The sequence below is a fragment of the Acartia tonsa genome, chromosome 7 (assembly GCF_053477335.1).
Source record: "Acartia tonsa isolate MP-2025a chromosome 7, ASM5347733v1, whole genome shotgun sequence".
Classification (NCBI taxonomy): Eukaryota; Metazoa; Arthropoda; class Copepoda; order Calanoida; family Acartiidae; genus Acartia; species Acartia tonsa.
In genome coordinates, this window is record NC_137266.1 from 47,092,836 (window position 1) to 47,115,227 (window position 22,392).

Sequence of the window (22,392 nt, forward strand, 5' to 3'; positions counted from 1 at the left end):
CTTTCTACGAATATAAAAATGTACAATCATAAGATTAAAACCAGTTTTTTAGCCCCGCGGTCCGCGGATATATAATTGTACATTCTATATCCGCGGAAAGCAGTTTATAATACGATGAAAGATATAACTATTATCACACCAAAAAAAAAGGCTGTTTTGTAAAGTATAACTTCCCATTCTATATCTTCATGTTAAAACCGACAGTTTATTTAATTTCATTTGATTTGGATTAATCGTGGGGGAATGTTTTGAAAGGAACTGTATGGTATGGTAAAGTTTGTTTGAAAAAAAGTCAGATAAAGGTCCATGTAAGGTCCTTATATATTCAGTAGAGGTTAGCTCAACCTTACTAAAAAAGCCCACACCCTCAACCCAATTTATTCAAATATTTAAGATTTATTAAATTTTTTAAAACCTCAGGGAGGGAGAGGATATTGAACTGTAAATTACAATGGTGTCCAATTTTTTTCTAACATCAATATGTCATTCGTTGGCTTAAAGATTTGGTTTCTTTTTATTGAATTCTGATAGGTTGATTCCAAACTAGTTTACAATTTTATAATTTATAAACTTTATAATTTTTATCTAAAGAAGGGACAGTTTTATTCATCATCATTGGAGATGTATATCAATTTATTGTCCATTGTCCAATCCCTTAATGAAAGCCAGGCATAAAATTTATTAACAACCTCATGTGTATATTAACTTTTAAATTTGTTTGTTCTATGTCTGACTTTATATTTACACACCATAAAATAATCATGCAGCATTTTATTAGTCTCTCTGTTTGTCTTTTTATATCTATCTGTCTATTAATATATTAATCTATCTGTCTGTCTGTCTCACGGATGCTATCTGAACAGCCGTGTATACTATTTATGACGTTATCTGAACACCACAAATTATAGAAATGCTCGGCCAGGTGAGGGATTAAGTCTTTGCAGGCAGTTAAGTGCTTTATTTAGCCTAAAAAAAACATTTGAACATCATCTGCTTTAAGAAATCATAAAGCCCCCACACCACTACCGAAAGCATTCACTCAGCAGAAAAGACATTCTGTCTTAACTATGATTAACCCAACAGTTTCCAACCCAAAAACAGAGACACGCGCGCTTGCTTGGAATGCTACTTTTCCGTGCATTCTCTTATCACACTAGCAGACAAGGACTTGGACAAAAATTATCCACCAAAATTTCACGCATAATAATATCTATCTATACCTGGAGAGAGTACCAGTCCTGATTGCCAGGTTCATATTGGATAGTACATACTCCAGAGTTCTGTATCTATCTATACCTGAAGAGTGTACCAGTCCTGATTGCCAGGTTCATATTGGATGGTACCTACTTTAGAGTTCTGTATCTATCTATCTATCTATACCTGGAGAGTGTACTAGTTCTGATTGCAAGGTTCATATTGGATGGTACATACTCCAGAGTTCTGTATCTATCTATCTATCTATACCTGGAGAGGGTACCAGTCCTGATTGCCATGTTCATATTGGATGGTACATACTACAGAGTTCTGTATCTATCTATCTATCTATACCTGGAGAGAGTACCAGTTCTAATTGCCAGGTTCATATTGGATGGTACATACTCCAGAGTTCTGTTGCCTCCATGACAGTCATCATCTTGATCCTCTCCACTAGACAAAAATAGATGAACAAACAAGTATAAAATTGGAAAATATGGGATAATTTAGATAAATGGATAACCCAATAAATAGATTTGGAATAATAGATAGTTTAATAGATATATTGGTCTATAGATAATAGATTCATAAATATGAAGATGAATAGAAAGTTTTCTTTATAGGGTTACAAGAAAAGATTAATAGACAGAAATTTATTTAGATGTAAAGCTAAATAAATAAAAATCACATGGACAGTAGCACAAAAATCAGGGGAAAATATTTATTTTTGTTTGTCTAATTACTGTAAAATAAATTGCATATATGTACATACCTATGGCTGCTATGGCTACAATTAGAAGATTCTGTGCCAGGTTCAATCATGTTAGCTGCCATCAGTCCCCCTTGGTGGCATCGGTTTGTACTTGTTGGGCCTGGGTAATATTTTACTTGAATATATTTTTTATTTTCTAGGTAGGGTAGCTATTCTTAAAACTTGCTATGCTTGTACGTGAAATTTGAATACTACTCAGAGAGTAAATAAATCCTATTATATAGTAGTAGTAAGTTTTTTTTGTCTTTAGCTTAAGATATAGAAAATTACTGAAAGTCTAAGTTCGTCATTTCAGTGAAGCTTTAAATTGATTTTAGGTTTTTTCTTTCCTTCTCTATATGATATATGATTATCCAGAATGGCTTAGAACCGGTTCTAATCCAGTGGATATTTATTGGTTTAAATATTCAAATATTATTCCTGGCAGTGGGCAACCTTTGCTGCCACAGGTAGCTGCCGGCTGCAGCAGATGTTGTTGCTGCTGCTGGATGCTGTTGCCAGCAGGCAGCCGACCCCCACGGGGTTTCAGGTCTTGACATGGGTCACAACTCGATATATAGGCACCTAAAATAAAAAAATTCTAATCTAGAGCAAATTACAATTTTAAATTTTGTAGGTTCATTATGATCCTTTTTATGGAGTAGAATTTTCTTGTTTGTTCTTCCATTAAGATCTCGCTAACCATTAAACCCTTTATGGATACTTTAGGAAGTCCTAGGATTCATTTTTTTTACAGCTTAAGATGGTTTAAGGCTATTTTGTCTGCAATTTCCCTCCCTTTTAAATTTTCGATAATGAATTGAAAATAATATTATTTTAATTCTTCTTTATTAACAAAAATGCTTAAATTGTTAACAATTTACTAAATGACAACAAGTTTGAAAGACGTTTCCGCTTTTAATTTAATTGTTGACAAACATTTTAATCATTTTATTATGTTCTCACAAAAATAGTTTAGTTTTCTGAAAACAAAATAAGTAAATAAAATCAGAAAGTTTGACTGTCTGTTTGTATGTAGCTAAATATCTAGCCTACTGATGGACCGATTTGGCTCTCCTTAACAGTAAGTTTCTATAGGTCCCAGGAAGATTTTTAACTCCTTTATAGGAGTGAATCTCATTCTCCAACCTACCAAAAGAAAAACCTTCCCTTTTAAAATTTTCAATCTCCCTACCCCCCTTCATAAAAGTGCCCTTTTTATGGATCTATGGGACAAGTCGCTTGCATTTTAAAGTTATTTTGCCCTCTTAATTAATTCTTTTTAGTTGTTGCTACGCTTCTTAAGTACAATGACAATATTATCCTTGTTAGAATTTCTTATAATTACAAGTTATGATATAATACTTCCTTTCTCACAAACTCTAAACTGTTTTGGGTAGTGCAGCCACTCTATAATAAGGATTAACGTCTGTCCGTCTGTCAAACAACACTGGATTCATTATTACTTGGATATTGCACCAGATTTTCATGTTCTCTAATAAAACTTGTAGTGGGCTAAAATAACGACCTTCCCCATCCATCCCATTACCCCTTACCCTCCCCTCGTACTGGATAAACAAACTGACTAATAAACGACTGGGGAAATAGCTACCTAAATTGAGGACTATTTTTCCCCAGCCATAATATCCACGCATATACTATATCCATTCAAACAAAGTAAAGTAAGGTAACAGAAATTAAATAAAATTTTATGTTTGATTTTATTAACAATATTTTTCTTTTTTCAAAAAATTGTTGGTTAATAGTTATTGCCGCGCTACTGTTAAAAATTATTGTCCTTGTTTTTTTTAAATTTGTCAACAACTTAATTTCATTCTTATTTTCATGAGAATTTTAGGTAAAACAAAATAATTATACGTAGCAGTAACAAAGTAGGAAAAAAATATAAAATTAAATTATATAGTCAAGAAACCCTTTTATTAGGGCTCGGTAGCCGCGTTATAAACTGTGGGTTGCTGCAGCTTTAAGTAGGTGAATATCGACTTTGCCAATAGCTGCCGAGCCCCGCATTTAATTGTTACTCTAATGGGAGTAAATTTTTTTTCTAAAGTTAAAGATCTTGGTAAGTTCTGGCCCGTATTAGTGGTGTTTTTAAAAGCGAAGCTTTTTTATAATTAGGGTAGGCCCGTCCGTACTTTCGTCCGTCCGTCCGTAACGGATAGCTTTTTTCGTTAATTTAGGTATGTTAGAATTGTCCTATCGATTTCAAACTTTGCATGGTGATTACTGTAGTAATTAGGTACGATTTAATCATTACCAGAATGTCCGAACGTCCATTTTACACAAGATGATTTTTTACTTTTTTATCAACAAACTTTTATGTGATCTAATAATCCGATTGATGTGATTTTTGGTATACAGATTCCTGGTACCACAAAGTCCAATATCATAAGCGAAGCAACTCTATAATCAAGTCCTAAAAATGTAAGTATGCCCATAAACATTATTCTGTATCAATCAGTTTTTCAACAAATTTACTTACATTTTTGCTTCGACTCTTATTCTGATTATTCCATTCTAACACTATACAAGTGTTAATGTCCGTTTGTCCTACAGTTTTAGTGCTTCGCTTTTGTGGATTTTGTCATACTTTCCTCCTCATCCAACCCTACAGGCTAGGGGCGAAGCAACAAATCAATATTTCTAGAGCAATAGTCATGATACTGGTAAACCTTGCTAACGTTGATTGGCAAACGAGAAGACGGTCTAACATACCTCATATGAAGAAAACTGCGCAACAAGATACAAAACCTATACGTAAAAGTTGAAAATTTTGAAGGTTGATTATATTAAAAGTTTTTAATTAATTGGGTATAATCAAATTGTCTAGCTTTTCCTTTTCGAAATTCACGTTAAATACGTTTATAATACATTCAATTATATAAAAGAGTAAGGTTTTTATTTGTCTTCAGCTTAAGACTACTGAACCGATTGAGTTATCCTTTTGAGAAACGCTTTACAAAGGTCTCAGGATCGTTTTAGGCTATTATTCTGTCCCTTTTTTACCCCCTTGAATGCACAGCCACAGACATACTTACGGGCATAAACTATTGAAGCTACGACTATTTGACAAGATATAATCTTCAGTTTTAGCAGACATAGTACCTTGGGCTGTCTAAATTCGAAATTATCCAATATCTCAAAAATGAATATTACATATATGATTATCCTATATGATTTTGTTTATTTATTTTTATTTTCAAAAAAAATAATCAACTATGAATAATAGGAATATGACAAACCTTATTAATTTTTATATTTTCTGTATTTTTAAGAAAAGATAATTAAGTGTGTAATATTGGGTAAGAAAAGATAATTAGTGATGTAATATTCGTCAATATAGCATCCTTAATGATGTTAGGTAAAAGGGGTTTATTTTCTAATTTTTCAAAAAGGGGTACTTGTAAATTTTTTCCGAAAAAAATCACTCAACCTTGCATGACTTTTGAAACTATTAGTACTTGAAGTTTTTAACAAATAATTATATTTGGCTTGTCATTATTGGGTTTATAACAATTTATCTACTTTGGGGCTACTTTGTCCAATCCCTTAAGATCCCTGTTAATAGTAGACAGTCAACCTGCCAACAAAAGTCGTAAAAAATTCTTTTTAAAAAGTCTTATCCACTAAAATCCATTATTTTCTAGGCCTCAGTTTCGCTTCGCTTCTCTTTTAAAAACACCTCTTTATCCCTAGATAAATAAGTTTGGTCAAATCAAGATTTTTTACAGATTTTTTTCCCCTAAAGAGTAGAATCCAATCAGTTCAGTGGTTACCAAGATCTTAAGGGACAGACAGACGGAAAGACATCAAGCTACTTTGTATTAGAGAATAGAGTTATACACATTTTTAATAGCAAAGCTTTTCTATAATTAGAGTCGGTCCGTCCGTCCGTCCGTCCGTCCGTCCGTCCGAGATAGATAGCTTTTATTCATTAATTTAGGCATGTTAGAATTGTCCTTTCGATTTCAAACTTTTCATGGTGATTCCTGTAGTAGTTAGGTACGATTTAGAAAGCGTATCAAATCTATAATCATTACCAGAATGTCCGTACTTCCAATTGTAAACAAGTTGTTAAAAGCGAAGCTTTTCTATAATTAGGGTCGGTCCATCCGTCCGTACGTCCGTCCGTACGTCCGTCCGAGATAGATAGCTTTTATTTGTTAATTTAGGCATGTTAGAATTGTCCTATCGATTTCAAATTTTGCATGATGATTCCTGTAGTAATTAGGTACGATTTAGAAAGCGTAGCAACTCTATAATCATTACCAGAATGTCCGTACGTCCATTTTAAACATGTTGATTTTTCTACTTTTTTAACAACAAATTTTTATGTGATCTAGTTATCCGTTTGATCTGATTTTTGGTATATTGATTCATGGGACAACAAAGAACAATAGTATAAGCAAAGCAACTCTATAATCAAGTCCTAAAAATGTAAGTATGTCCAGAAACATTATCCTGTATCAAGCAGTTTTTGAACAAATTTACTTACAATTTTGCTTCGACTCTTTCGATACTTTTATATTCTGATTATTCAGTTTAGACACTATACAAGTGTTAATGTCCGTTAGTCCTACCGTTTCAGTGCTTCGCTTTTATGAATGTTGTCATCCTTGTTTTTTCTACTTTTTTAACAACACATTTTTAAAAGCGAAGCTTTTCTATAATTAGGGTCGGTCGTCCGTCCGTCCGAGATAGATAGCTTTTATTCGTTAATTTAGGCATTTTAGAATTGTCCTATTGATTTCAAACTTTGCATGATGATTCCTGTAGTAATTAGGTACGATTTAGAAAGCGTAGCAACTCTATAATCATTACCAGAATGTCCGTACGTCCATTTTAAACATGTTGATTTTTCTACTTTTTTAACAACAAATTTTTATGTGATCTAGTTATCCGTTTGATCTGATTTTTGGTATATTGATTCCTGGGACAACAAAGAACAATATTATTAGCAAAGCAACTCTATAATCAACTCATAAAATGTAAGTATGTCCAAGATAGATAGCTTTTATTCGTTAATTTAGGCATTTTAGAATTGTCCTATCGATTTCAAACTTTGCATGATGATTCCTGTAGTAGTTAGGTACTATTTGGAAAGCGTAGCAACTCTATAATCATTGCCAGAATGTCCATACGTCCATTTTAAACATGTTAATTTTTCGTCCGAGATAGATAGCTTTTATTTGTTAATTTAGGCATGTTAGAATTGTCCTATCGATTTCAAAAATAGCATGATGATTCCTCTAGTAGTTAGGTACGATTTAAAAAGCGAAGCAACTCTATAATCATTACCATAATGTCCGTACGTCCATTTTAAACATGTTGATTTTTCTACTTTTTTAACAACAAAATTTTATGTGATCTAATTATCCGTTTGATCTGGTTTTTGGTATATTGATTCCTGGGACAACAAAGAACAATATTATTAGCAAAGCAACTCTATAATCAACTCATAAAATGTAAGTATGTCCAAAAACATTATCCTGTATCAAGCAGTTTTTCAACAAATTTACTTACAATTTTGCTTCGACTCTTATACTTTATATTCTGATTATTCAGTTCAGACACTATACAAGTGTTAATGTCCGTTTGTCTTAACGTTTCAGTGCTTCGCTTTTATGGATGTTGTCATCCTTGTTATGTGATCTAATTATCCGTTTGATCTGATTTTTGGTATACTGAATATTAATCAACTCTATAATCAACTTTTAAAAATGTAAGTACGTCCATAAACATTATCCTGTATCATGCAGTTTTGCAACAAATTTACTTACAATTTTGCTTTGACTCTTATACTTTTACATTCTGATTATTCAGTTCAGACACTATACAAGTGTTAATGTCCGTTTGTTCTACCATTTTAATGCTTCGCTTTTATGGATGTTGTCATCCTTGTTTTAATTGATTTTTTTGGGGGGTTGGGAATTTTTCTTAATGCAATCCCTCTCGGTATAATGATACCCTTGCAGAAATAGTTATAAACTCTCCTATACAAGTGTTAATGTCCTTTTGTTCTACTGTTTTAATGCTTTGCTTTAATGGATGTTGTCATCCTTGTTTTAATTGATTTTTTTTTTGGGGGGGGGGGGGGGATTGGAATTTTTCTTGATGCAATCACTCTCGGTATAATGATACCCTTGCAGAAATAGTTATAAACTCTCCTATGAACAGCTACTATTTATACTTTTTAAAATCAAACCTTTTCCATAATTAGGGTCGGTCAGTCCGCCCGTACGAGATAGTTAGCTTTTATTCGTTAATTTAGGCATGTTAGAATTGTCCTAGCGATTTCAAACTTTGCATGGTGATTCCTGTAGTAGTAAAATACGATTGAGAAATCGTAGAAACTCTGTAATCGTTACCAGAAGGTCCGTACATCCATTTTAAACATGTTGGTTTTTTTACTTTTCTAATAAGAATTATTTATGTGATAAAATCATCCGATTGATCTGATTTCTTATTACTGATTCCTATTACAATAAGGTACAATATTATACAATATTATAATCAAGTATTAAAAATGGCAGTATGTTCTTAAACAGAATTCTGTTTTTAAGAAGTTTTGCAACAAATTTACGTATAATATTGTCAAACCTTATATTTTTATATTTTGTATATTCAGTTCTGACACTCAACAAAAGTTAATGTTCGTCTGTCATATCGTTTCAGAGCTTCGCTTTTATGGATGTTATTATCCTTGTTTGTGTGTAATTTAATAACAAACAACTTTGGTTTAATGATTTTCATATCAGTCGATTAAAACATGGAGAAAAGTGTCATTTAATGAAAGTGTGTTGAAAATTACCAACTTTGCCTCGCCACTGAGATCGCCTCACTTTAACCTATGATTGAATTTCCTAATAATCAATGACTTATTAGTGAAACAAGGAAAATAATTTCCAAATTTAAATCAGTTTCAGCTCTAAGCATGTCTAAAACTTTTATTGATCTTTAAAAAAATGTTTAATACATTTTTTTAACTTTAGGTTACAATAGATTACATGTTTATTTTGAAGGAGATACGTTGTGACGTACAGCCAAACAAATTGAATAGAAGCTGCGCTTCTTAAAAATATATCTGGATGTGTGTGATGGGGGAGGGGGGGGGGGTGTTCAAACAAGGTCAAGTTATTTGACCGAAAAGAAATGTTGTTAATTATGTTATATGATACTTAGGGGTTGAGGGGATTATTCATATTTGTTTTTTCTCCTCCCATTCAAACTAAATTGTTCCATCCTTTCTTTGCATCTCAAATAATATTTTATTTGTTATTAAGGTAATAGAGGTGGTTTAATTTTAAGCTGTATTGTTAAGGGGAACCATATTAGTTGAGCGGTTAGCACATATATTGCTTAAGGACAGGTTTTAAGCCATTTTAATAATATTAGTTCAATTTAATAAGGATGACAAACAACATTCACCGTAAATACTAAATACTAAAATAAAGAAAAAAACAACATTATGCTATTAAACATTAGCCTTTTGTATCGGAATAAAATTGTGGATAAGCATCAAATTTCGTTTTAATCGGTAGAAAAGTAAGAATACAAGTCCATGTTTAAGGACAAGTCTCCCCCCTCCCCCTTTGCTCAGTATCATACAGAGCAGCAGTGGAATTAACACAATCTTTTGAGCTTAGCTACTCTATGACTCACTATTATTTTCAACAAAACGGTTAAATTGATAGAATTTCAAAATTTATCAGGGATCTAAAGGGACAAGACAATGGACAATAAATTGATGTACATCCCCAATGATGATACACAAAATTAACCCCTTTATGTAGATTATAATTAGTGGTTGAAACATTTGGACACTCAACTCAATAAACCGATAATTAAAGTCGCAAAGTTGCAATGAATAAGAAAATGTTACTAAATGCTTTTGAGTCTAGTGTAATAAACAGCCCAATGTTCCTCCCTCCCTGAAATTTATCTAAAATCATAATAATGAACAATGGAGGATAATTTGATATCTCAATCTGATTATAATAAACATTATTAGCACCTATCTTCAGATTAAAATTATTGGTAGTTTGAACACCTAAGGTTTGGTCAGATGTTGTCATCCTTTTTAATTTTTTAAGAGCTAACCATTTTGTTATTCAAATTTACTTGTTTTAAATTAGTAAATGGGTTAATGTTTGGCTTTATTTTTCAAACCGTTTTATGATGCATTTGTTTGAGCAAACCAGGAGGGAGGTGCCATTGGACCATAAATTACACTTGTACCCAAATTTTTATAACCAGTTCATACAGGATAATGTTTATGGACATACTTACATTTTGAGGACTTGATTATAGAGTTACTTAGCTTATAATATTGTACTTTGTTGTCCCAGGAATCAATATACAAAAATATACAAAAATCAGATCAATCGGATAATTGATCACATAAAAATTTGTTGTTAAAAAAGTAAAAAATCTACATGTTTAAAATGAACATACCGACATTCTGATAATGATTATAGAATTGCTGCGCTTTCTAAATCGTACCTAACTACTACAGGAATCACAATGCAGAGTTTGAAATCGATAGGACAATTAACATGCATAAATTAACAAAAAAGCTATCCATTCCGGATGTACAGACGGACGTACATACGAAAGGACGGACCGACCCTAATTATAGAAAGCCTTGCTTTTAGAATATGACGAAACGCCCCTTGCCACTAAAGGGACTATACCCAAATAAAGGAACCTACAGGAATAAGACAATGGCAGATTAATTGATGTACATCCTCAATTATGGTAAACAAAATTACCCCTTCTATACATTACGATTAGGGGTTGGACGTTTGGACACTATAGTTAATAAACTAACCAATCAAAATTCGATAAAAGTCCTCAAAACTTTTTGAACAATGATTTGTTTATTTCTTATCGTAAATGGGAAATTTTCATCAATTTATCGTCCATTGTCTTATTCCTTAAGTCCCCAAAGTTGTTAAGCCAACGAAAAAGAAAACGTTATTATCAAACGTTGGAAACTAGCAGAGAGAGAGGGGGGGACAATGGGCTGTTTATTAAACTAGTCCCCAAAGTTTTACGATAATGTTTTCTTATTCGCTGGCTTAACAACTTTGTGGTCTTTTATTCTATTTTGAATGGTCAGGTTATTAATAAAGCAGGGGATATACCAACAAAATTGAAAATTCAGTAAAGTTCACCAAAGTTGTTAAGCCAACAAATAAGAAAACGTTATTTTAAGACTTTGGGAACTAGCAGAGAGAGAGAGAGAGAGAGGGGGGGGGGCATTTTGCTGTTTATTACACTAGTCCCCAAAGATTAAAATAACGTTTTCTTGTGCGATGGCTTAACAACTTTGGGGACTACAGAAGGGGTAATTTTATGTGTCATCATTGGTAATGTACATCAATTTAACAGCCATTGTCTTATCTCTATAGATCCCAATATTTTGATATAATTTCAGTATTTTGATTGATTGGTTACAAACTAGCAGAATCCTAACTTTTTTGGCCAATAATTTAATTATTTTTTTTTGTATTGTAATTGGCAATTTTCATAATTTTATACTTCATTTTCTAATTAATTAAGATTCATGGTTAAAATTAAATTTAGTTTGAAGTAAAAACAAGAATCATGTAGAATCCATGTAGTGAAAGCGATGCTAAAACAAGGATGACAACATCCATAAGTATCGAAGCTCAAAATTTATTGATAGACATCAGGAAAAATAATCTTTTAGGTATGTTGAAAGACATAAATGAAATAAATCCCGAAACCTTTTAAAAATGTATGATATCTTTTGAAGCATTAAGCTAAGAAGAAAAACGTGAAATCTAGGAATCGATCTAGCCCCCCAACCAATAGCAAGTCTTTAATAAACTTGGTGAAAATATGTATAATGTTGACTTAATTATTCCCTAAAAATTCCAGCTGTTTATCTTGAACAGGAGTCGAAAAATCATGAAAACTTGAAAAACTAGGAAGTGATCTAGCACCCCAACCAATTATCATATCTTAAAAAAAGCTTTTTAAAAATGTTGACTTGATTAATCCCTAAAAAATCCAGCCGTTTATCCTGAACAGGAGTTGAGATAATCATTAAAATTGAAAAACTAGGAATCGATCTAGCACCCGAATTAATATACAAATCTTAATTGAACTTAGTAAAAATATGTATGATGCAAATTTACTTAATCCCTGAAAATTTCAGTTGTCTGTCTTGAAAAGGAGTCGAGAAAATTATGAAAACAAAAAAATCTAGGAATCGATCTAGCACCCCAATTAACATACAGATGGACAAAACAATGTATAGATTAGATGAGCATTTATCATGGGAATCTTCACTAAAAATTTCAGCTGTCTTTAATAGGAGCCGAGAAAATCACGTTTCCCCCATTTTGTCTCAGATAGACGGACAGACGGACAAACAGACGGACGGACAGACGGACGGACGGACCGACGGACTGACGTACGGACATTTCGAATGATAGAGTAGCTTCGCTACTAAAAATCATGTTTCCCCCACGTTTCCCCCAAATTTACTATAATCGCAATAATTTTATGTAGACTTATGCATTTTATCCTGTAAATGTTAGTTTGTCCTTTCATTTCAGAGCTTCGCTTTTATGGATTTTCAATATTTGGTTCCTAAATCTGTATTAAAGTTAAATGATATATGATTCACAACATACGTAGATTTTAAAATTTAAATTGAGCGGCTCATAGTAATTGTAGAATAAGGTAGGCATACCATTAGAACCACTATGAAGTCTATTTTAGGTCAACTGACTTAAAACTTGACTTGTTTAAGATTGTAAAAGGGGCTCTTTGAAAAGATTTTGTGTTAAACAGTGAAACTGTTGAAACAGTAAGTTTAAACATTATTGTCAACCATATTTTTTAGAAGCACAGCTTCGCTATAATTAAAATTTATCTGTTCGTCACAACGTATCTCTAATGTAATAAATAAGTAATCCTTAATGTTTTCTATGTACACATAAGATACTTTTTCATAAGCTTCCACTTTAAACTGCCCAAATACTTAGATATTATTTTCTTTGTTTGAAGGGATTATTTGGAAATTCGATATTTCCCCCCCCCCCCCGTCACAAAAAATAGAGTTAAAAGTATGTTACAGGGATAAAGTTATAATTACAAGATGATAAGTTAAAAGTATTATAGGGATAATGAGTAGTTAGGGTGAAAATTGGGAGGAGCAATTTATAGATTCATGGAAAGAGGCGTATATTATAATACAATTAAGAATTATGAAACCATATTTCAGGAAGGAAGTAATATAATTTGAATACCAAGATTTTTTAAATGGTTCAACCTAATGTGACAAAGAGGGAGGAGAAATTTATAGATTCCAAGAAAGAGGCGTATATCATAAGGAAATAATATAATTTTGAATCAAAAATTGTTTGGTATTTACAGTTTGAAAAAAAGAAAATATGTTATCCCACTTTTTAAATCTAATCCAGCCTTTAACAATTCAAGTATTAAAATTCATCCAATTTCCATTGTAATTATAATATAATTATTGATTGATATCAATTTTATATAATTAAATCAATAAACAAATATTTGATATGTTCATTATTACATTAGCTTCATTCATTCTACGATTTTAACACTAGTCTCCTAGCTAAAACAAACTTTGCTAAAACAGATATAGCACTGATTTACTTAATCCTAAATCCCTGTGTTTGCCTGTCAATTCAGGGTTCAAATTGAAAATGAAAGTTAAATAATAAATCAATGTTCAGCGTCTCATTTAGTTATTAAGAATAGAGGGTAAGAGGGTAAGGGGGGGGGGGTTTGGTTAAGGCTATTTTTGTCAAATTTTAACATATTCACTTATTAACAAGGATGACAACATCCATAAAAGCGAAGCACTGAAACAGTAGGACAAACGGACATTAAGACTTGTATAGTGTCTGAACTTAATAATAAGAATATAAATATAAGTCAGCTACTCTATAAATTAATATGCTCCCTCGTCTTTGATAAGAAACTGAATAAGGAAAACGAAATTTCTGACAACTATAATTATATGGTGAATTATATGTTTTACATCTTTCTCAACATCTATATCGTACCTAACTACTAGAGGTATGGTATCATCATGCAAAGTTTGAAATCGATAGGACAATTCTAACATGCCTAAATTAAGGAATAAAAGCTATTTATCAAGGACGGACATACGGATGGACAAACCGATCCTAATTATATAAAAGCTTTGCTTTTAAAAATATCATCCTTATAATAAAGTAACAGGATGTGTGTTTGTCTGTGTGTACCAAAGGATCTCGCTAACCGCTGAACCGGTTGGGTTCTCCTTTACACAGTAACTTCTCATAGGTCCCGGGAAGGTATATAACTATTTTTGGGGGAGGGTACCACCACCCTCCCAAGAGAAATCGCCCCTAGAAAAAAATTACCTCTCCCCCCCCCCACAAAAAAAATAAACTCCCCCCTCATCAAGTGACCCTAGAGGCCTCTAGGGGCGTAGCCGCTGGTACATAATAAAGAATAAGAATATTTTTAATTTAAAAGATTTTTGCTAGGTTTAGTGATTTTATAATAAACTATTATTATCATATTTGAAAAAAAATATTTGATTATTACAAACAAAATCCATTAGCCTGGCAATATATATGTTATTATACAATATTGCAACGCTAATTGTTTCTAAGACTATAATTTTACATTCACAAAACATAATTAAGTCTGCAATATTCTGACAATTTGAGGCTTAATTATTGTTATTTCCTTGTTAATGATTGCATATTACATATTTTCAAACAAAATTTTATGTTATTTTGGGTAATTAGTATTGTCCCAAATTTGCAATATTACACGAATTTTAATTTCGTCAGCCCAAGGTACTATGTCTGGTTTTAAGAAATATTTCCATTTATGATTCCATGGCGATTAGGTATTTTATACCTCTAAAACAATTTGTAATGCTTCGCCTGTATATACATTTCCATTCTTGTTTTTAATTATAGATAAAACGTGTGTTAAGATGAATCGACTTTAATTTTTAAAAAGTTTATATCAATCAAACTCTAATCAACCAAGTCAATATTTTCATGTTTACATAATGTAGAATATTTTAATTATAGTATAGTAAAAGTTGTTCCTAATGCTTTTATGTCAACTGTACCACTTTAGTAGTAATAGGAAAAAACTGGCGCAACTCAATACCCTGCACACTGCACAGTAAAGACTTCCAGTCAAAGGTCATTCAATAAATATATTGATGTATAACATAGACAACCGCGAAGTGGTGGGGACCTTTGTAGTCTACTAATAATTTGCTTTCTGTGTGTTAATATTTCCGACGCTATTGGTTGATATTCAAAGAACCAATTGAAAGTCAGCACAGGGTTCCCACCCCTTGGGTAGAGTTTATATAGCTTGTACCCCCTCTATTCTTTTATTTTAATGTTCATGCAATTAAAACGAAAATTGGTTGTAATTCAAAAACATCTGCCTAGCATGAAATACTAACCAAATGAAGGCAGTTTGCTGTGTTTATATTCCCGACACTATTGGTTGATATTCACACACCCAATTGAAAGTCGGCACAGGGTCCCAACCCGGTGGGTAGAGTTACATATAGCTCGTTTCCCTCTATTCTTTTATTTTAATGGTTATGCTAAAATTAGTTGTAATACAAAAACATATGCCTAGCATGAAATACTAATCAAATGAAGGCAGTCAATATAAAAGCTATTGTGCTTCAAGAAGTGGAGTAAAAAAACCTTTCATCCCATACTATAAACATCAGGGATCTAAAGGGATAAGACAATGACCGATAAGTTGATATGCATCTCCAATGATGATACGCAGAATTACCCCTTCTGTAACTAACAATAAGTCATTGAATCGTTTGGACACTCGACTAAATAAACCAACCAATCACAATTCAATAAAAATCCCCAAAGTTGTTTTGCTAAAGTATAGGAAAACTTTACTATTACACTTTGGGGACTAGAAAAAAAACATCCCATTGTCCCTTCTCCTGTATAACCATACTAACATGCCTTTAATCATATCATCCATCTATTGGGGCTACCATGTGTCTTGCTTTGATGTGGATGTTTATTATTAAATCCTATTAAGTATTACGAATCGGATAACAATTTCGCTGGTTTGTTTCGACTTTATTTCATTGGATAAAGTAGCCATTGCTAATATTTTGTCGACATTTGGCTGAAGCATTACTCACATAGGCTATACAGAATGGCAAGGCAAGAATAGCAAAACTAATCAGGGAGGTAGGGGACATTGGACTGTAAATTTTACTAGCCCTCAAAGTATTCTCATTCGTAGATGTAGCTGTAGAAAAAGGGTTATTTTGTTACATAATTGGTGTTTAAAATAAACTATATGGTTGAAGTTCTCTTAATATATGATAAATTGAAGGTGGACAATGTACATATATTTATCGGCAATTGTCCTATCCCCTAAGATCCTTAAAAAGATATAGTCTTTACTGTTTTCTAATTTTATTATTAGAATATTCATCTCTTGTAAGAGGCATGACACCCCACTAAGAAATCAAACGATTACCTAGGGGGTTGGGGGAGGGTGGGATAGGTGAGGGTTAAAAAGAATCAAAGGATATATCCCATATTCTATCAACGGTGTTAAATCCCCAATATTTAGTTTGAGAAAAAATATGTTACAACCATCTATATTTTTCAGTGAATTGACTTAATACACAAGGTTAGGTGGTTTTCAATTTGTAAGAAGCCATTCAACAGGGTTAACGGTCCCCCCCCCCCCTGGGGCTAGGAAGATTTTTCTTTAAAAGAATTAAGCCAGGGAGAAAGGGGACATTGGGCTGTTTATTACACTAGTCCCCAAAGTGTTATAATAATGTTTTCTGATTCTTTGAATGGTTTGTTCATTAAGTTGAGTGTCAAAGCGTTTCAACCACTTATTTTAATCTACAGAAAAGGGGTAATTTCGTGTAGGATAATTGGAGGGAGGGAGGTTTCACAACACAATAAAAAGGGATTCTTCCAAAAGATGAAATAATAATAAGGATATGTTTTTCTCTTCATAAAGATAAATGGATTACATACATTAGTAGTATCTTGAGGACGGTGATATAACATCTGAAAAATAATTAATCACTCCAAATTTTCCATATTCTTATTTCCATATTTTCTTTGTTTATTACTATAATTTCACATAAAAATAGATACTAAAATTTCTAAGGGCCTCTAGAGTTTTAGCTTCCAAAACAGTATATCTGAGAGAAACAAAGAGCTGGGACAATGGGCTGTTTATTACACTAATCCCCAAAGTTTTATAATAACGATTTCTTATTAGTTGGCTTAAAAACTTTGGGGACTTTCAATGGATTTTGATTCGTTGCTTTATTACGTTGAGTGTCCATACGTTTCAACCACTAATTGTTATCTTCAGAAGTGGTAATTTTGTGTATTAACATTGATTATATACATCAATTTGTCGGCCATTGTCTTATCCCTTTAGATTCCTTGGAACCGTCAAATATAGCTTAAATCCTGCATAAAGAAATTGTGAACTCATCAGTCCAGGGGTTTCAAAGATCCTACAAAACATTGAGCTACTATAGTATTTAGAATGAATTATGCAATAATCAAATATTAATAACACATATTTTCATACAGAGATGAACAAGTCCACGTGAAGCGAATCTTCTGAATTTTCAATATTAAAAAGTATCAGGTAGTTCTTATGAACAACTTTGTTCATTTGTTCATGGACGGACAAATGAACAAATGAAATTACTTAAAAATAAGGGAATGTTATGAAAAAATCTTAAAGGAAAAATTAGATGAATTTTTCCATCGAGTTACGGACGGATAAAATAAGTTTTAGAGTAGCTTCGCTACTAATAATAAATAAAACATCAATAACACACGAAGATAAACAACTCTTTGATCTTACTTATATCTATCATTTTATTTTTTTTGTTAGCGAAGCTACTCTATACTTGAATGACAGAGTCACTTAACAAAAAAAAAAATATGCTTTCCTATGCTATGAAAGGAAAAGTTCTGATTTTTAGAGTAGATCATCCATTGTATGAAAAAATGGATTTATAATTACTTGGATCTTATCATTAGTCATTATTATCATGTAGTCTAATAAAGTGAACTTTTAGAGGGCTAAATAACGATCCCCCACCCCCCTTCCCTTCTACTCGATAAACGAACTGACCATTCAATGACAGGGGAAATAGCAACCTAAATTTTCTCCCTGTCATAATATCCACGTATATTCTACATGCATTTATGAAACACAGCTAGAACCATAAATATAAAATCACAAACTCTAAATTATACGTCTAATAACTATTGACTGTTTTGTTATTAAGACAATACATGTCTATCTTATATATGAATAGAACAACAGGGATTTACAGGGATAAGACAATAGCAGATAAATTGATGTTCATTTCCAATGATGATTCACAAGATAACCCCTTTGGATTCTCAACTTAAAGAACTAACTAATCAAAACTCAATAAAATAAAGTCCCCAAAGCTGTAAAGCTAACAAATAAGAAAAAGTTTGGGGACTAGTGTAATAAACAATCCCAATTTCCCCCTCCCTCCCTGATAAAGCAACCCATTTAGATCAGGGTTTGATAACGTACAATAAAATATTTATCAGTCATCAATTAATATATAAAAAAAAATCCGCAACCTCTATTAGTCGGGGAGGTGGTTGGTTTCAGTTTTTACTTTATCTATGATGATTATACAATTACCCCTTGGGTACTTGCACGACCTTTGTCTGGAAGTCCTAAAATCCTGAATGTGCCTGACAATTAGTTGCCTCTGTTTATGGGCCAAGGCATTTTCCATACTATTGCTCTAAAGGTCATGATCTCGACATGTCAGCAAAGTGAATATATAGGGAACGTCCTGGCTCACAAACAGGCGCATCTTATTAGACAAAGGTCTTGCTATTAAATTTTGGTTATCTGTACGCTTTTATTTGCCCTATACATTTATTATCATCGATATATATTAATATATTAAAATATTTTAAATCTAGCTGAAATTAGTTTAAAAAGATCAAAACTTAAAATAATGGCTGGTCAGATATTTTACAAATTCCTTTGCAAATTGAATGGTTAATTTTAGATGTATTTATTAGTGCAATAATTTAGGTACAAAAGAATTAATAGTTTAAGAAAAAAAGATATATATGAATGCATAATATACATACGTATCAAAAAGTAGAAACAATAACCACTGGACCTACTATGCTCATTATTTCAGAGAATATCTCTACTGGTCATATCAAGGGTCTAGGCTATTTTCTTAAAGGTGGAACACTCTCCCTCTTCTCTAAGAAAAATGTGAGAGAGAGACAGAGAGAGAGAGGGAGAGAGAGAGAGAGAGAGAGAAGAGAAAGAGAGAGAGAGAGAGAGAGAGAGAGAGAGAGAGAGAGAGAAGAGAGAAAGAGAGTGAAAGAAATAGAGAGAGAGAGAGAGAGAGAGAGAGAGAGAGAGAGAGAGAGAGAGAGAAGAATTAAGATATAAAAAGATCATTTGATACGAGGGTGGAATCAAAACTTAAATTATCTGTAATCATGATTTTCATGACTATAAGTACTCATACAGGCAATAGAAAAAACACAGTTGTTTCTTCACTTCCGCAAGTACCACTTTAGAAAATTGCACAGTATGTAATATCTGACATTGGCAAATATTCAGGAAGGAAGGGGACAATTGGGATGTTTAATTTTATTACACTAGTCCCCAAAGTTTTTAATAATGTTTTATTATTCATTGGCTGAATAAGTTTGGGGATTTTTAATTAATTGAGTGTCCAAACGTTTCAACCAATAATTGTAAACTATACAAGAGGGAATTTACATCATATATAGGGTATATACATTAACTTATCAGCAATTGTCTTATCCCTTTAGACCCCTGGCAAATATGTCATTGTAAGAGTGTAGGGTTGGAAACCTTTATGAAAATTATAACAATCTTATAATAATTGTTTCATTCTTTTTAACGTCTTATTTTATGACGTGGTTAAAGACTCGAACTCATTACCTGCACTCGATGAGTACACATAGAATTTAATTATAATATGATATTAAACGTTAAAAAAACCTATAGAATCAACTTCTTTTTTAAAGTCATTAGTATGGCCTCATCTAACACAATTTGAGCAAAAAATCCTTGATTATTTGATTACTAACTTATATGAAAGCAGTCCAATATATGGTTAGATTTTGCTCTATATCATAGAAATTATAAAAATTGTATTTGAAGATATCCAAAATGGCCAAAATCAACCGCCTAAAAAGTACTACACCAAACTAAATATATTACTTTTTCAAGATTTTAATTTTAGAAATAAAAAACAAACATTTTATTTTTCTTAACAAAAGCCATTTTATAAATGAATTCAGTATGATTATTGCTTCTTCAAAATGATATTATTCTCATAAAAACAAATCCATTCTCATAAAAACAAGCTCAAAATATAATAGTATTTATCAGGAAGGAAGAAGACATTGGAATGTAAATTATGCTCGTTTTCAAAATTTATAACCAGGTTCAAACTTTGGATAATTTTATTGAATTTTGATCCAAACCAATTCAATTTCAATCTACAGAAAATGTGAAGTAAAAAGTAAGATTTTTAAATGTATAATATCTTTAAATTATATTATATAAAAATCTTAATATTTTTTGAGTTGCAGATGGACGAACAAACATTCATACACTATTTAGAGTAGTTTTGCTACAAAAAAATACAAATTCATACTTTTTTTTCTATGCATTATTTAAATCTTTTAGAATCCATAAAATTCCAATTCTAACACATTTTCTATGTTTTAGAAATATTTAAATGTTTTTTTTTCCAAAAGTCATCATTTTATTGTTCTAAAAAAGTAAAGCACAACAGAACAACCGTATACAAAGTAAGAAAGCTAGGACAACGAAAGAAAAAACTAACAGTATAGTACCAGGTAGGGAGAGAACATTGGACTGTAAATTATACCGGTCAAAGTTTTATGAAAAGGATTACTAATTTGATTGCAAACCACATATGTATGTTCAAATTATTTACCCAATCATTTTAATATTTAATTTGGGCAGTTTTGTTTCTTTTAATTTGGGGTGTATCTCAATATATCATCCATAGTCTTTATCCCCATAAGATTCCTGTGTAGTACGAAGATATTAATGAACGAACTTACGGACATGTTTTATTATAAAGTAGCTGCGCTACTAAAAATCAGAAAGATCATGGTGAATAAATTTAAATTATACATCGCCCTGCCGTGTAGTTCTACTTCAAACTTTAATTTATTGTTCCATTTTCTCTAGGAAATGGCTGGATATTTTGAAATACAGATGGTTAAAAAACAAACCAAAACAAGGATGACAAAATACATAAGTAGCGAAGCACAAAAATTAAGGATGGACATTCAGAATAAACTATAGAACAATGTAATACAAAATAAAAATAAAATAAATCACGAAACCTTTTATGATTTATAATGTGGAAATCTAGAAATCGATCTAGCAATTATTATAATGAAACTTTGTGGAAATAATAGAAATAGAAGAGTAGAAGAATATTCTGAACCCTTTTTTCGTCAAATCTAAGAGAGAACATTCCTAGCAGACAAAAGTATTGTTTACTTTCGACTCAAGCTGATGTGGATTCTTAAAAAATGATAGACTTGCTATTCGATAGTGAGGCAAAATTATTTTTGTGAAAAATCATCCAAAAGCACATTAAAAATCTACAAAAATTAAACAAAATCATATGTTAATAACCCTCTTAAGATTTTATTTCATTTTTGTAAATTTTTTTATTCGATTTTGGAGGATTTTTAACAAAAATAATTTTGCCTCACCAGCGAGTTGCCAGCCTAACTTTTTTTTAAGAATCCAACTTTGTTTCAAGCTTTCAAATTGTAAACGAAATTTTTGGGCAATTAATTCTGATTCCGCAAAGCTTTCTACTAAGAAAATATACTGTTAACAGCTGACTTTTATGTATGTATGAAATGAAAAAAAAACATGCCTTCGTAGGAAAATGTGTACATAATTTCAACCAATGAGATCCAATGTAAATTCCGATGCGATTCTCCTATTGGCTCAATCAGACATTCCCTCTCTTTCTTAGTACCTTTATTGTGGAAATATGTAAAATATAAACTTATTTAATCCCTAAAAATTTCAGCCGTCTTAAAGGACTAGGAGTTGAAAAATATATACCTTGAATACTTTAAAAACTAGGAATCGATCTAGCACCCCAACCAATAAGCAAATGAAACTTTATATAAGTATGCAGAATTTAAACTTATTTAATCCCTAAAAATTTTAGACTTCTATCTTGAATAGGACTCGAGAAAATCACGTTTCCCCCAAAACGTTTCCGACGGACATACGGACATTTC

General features: G+C 31.8%; 1 protein-coding gene across 1 annotated transcript in view; it reads right to left on the reverse strand.

Annotated features, from left to right (window-relative positions):
• LOC145323873 (uncharacterized) overlaps positions 1-22,392 on the reverse strand; it is a 34,092-nt gene that overhangs the window by 5,700 nt on the left and 6,000 nt on the right. The window contains exons 2-4 of the mRNA XM_080166460.1: positions 2,386-2,530; positions 1,967-2,065; positions 1,549-1,647 (exon numbers count right to left, since the gene is read on the reverse strand). Of these exons, the coding sequence (XP_080022586.1) occupies positions 1,549-1,647; positions 1,967-2,065; positions 2,386-2,530 (343 nt within the window). The remainder of the gene's footprint in view (positions 1-1,548; positions 1,648-1,966; positions 2,066-2,385; positions 2,531-22,392) is intronic.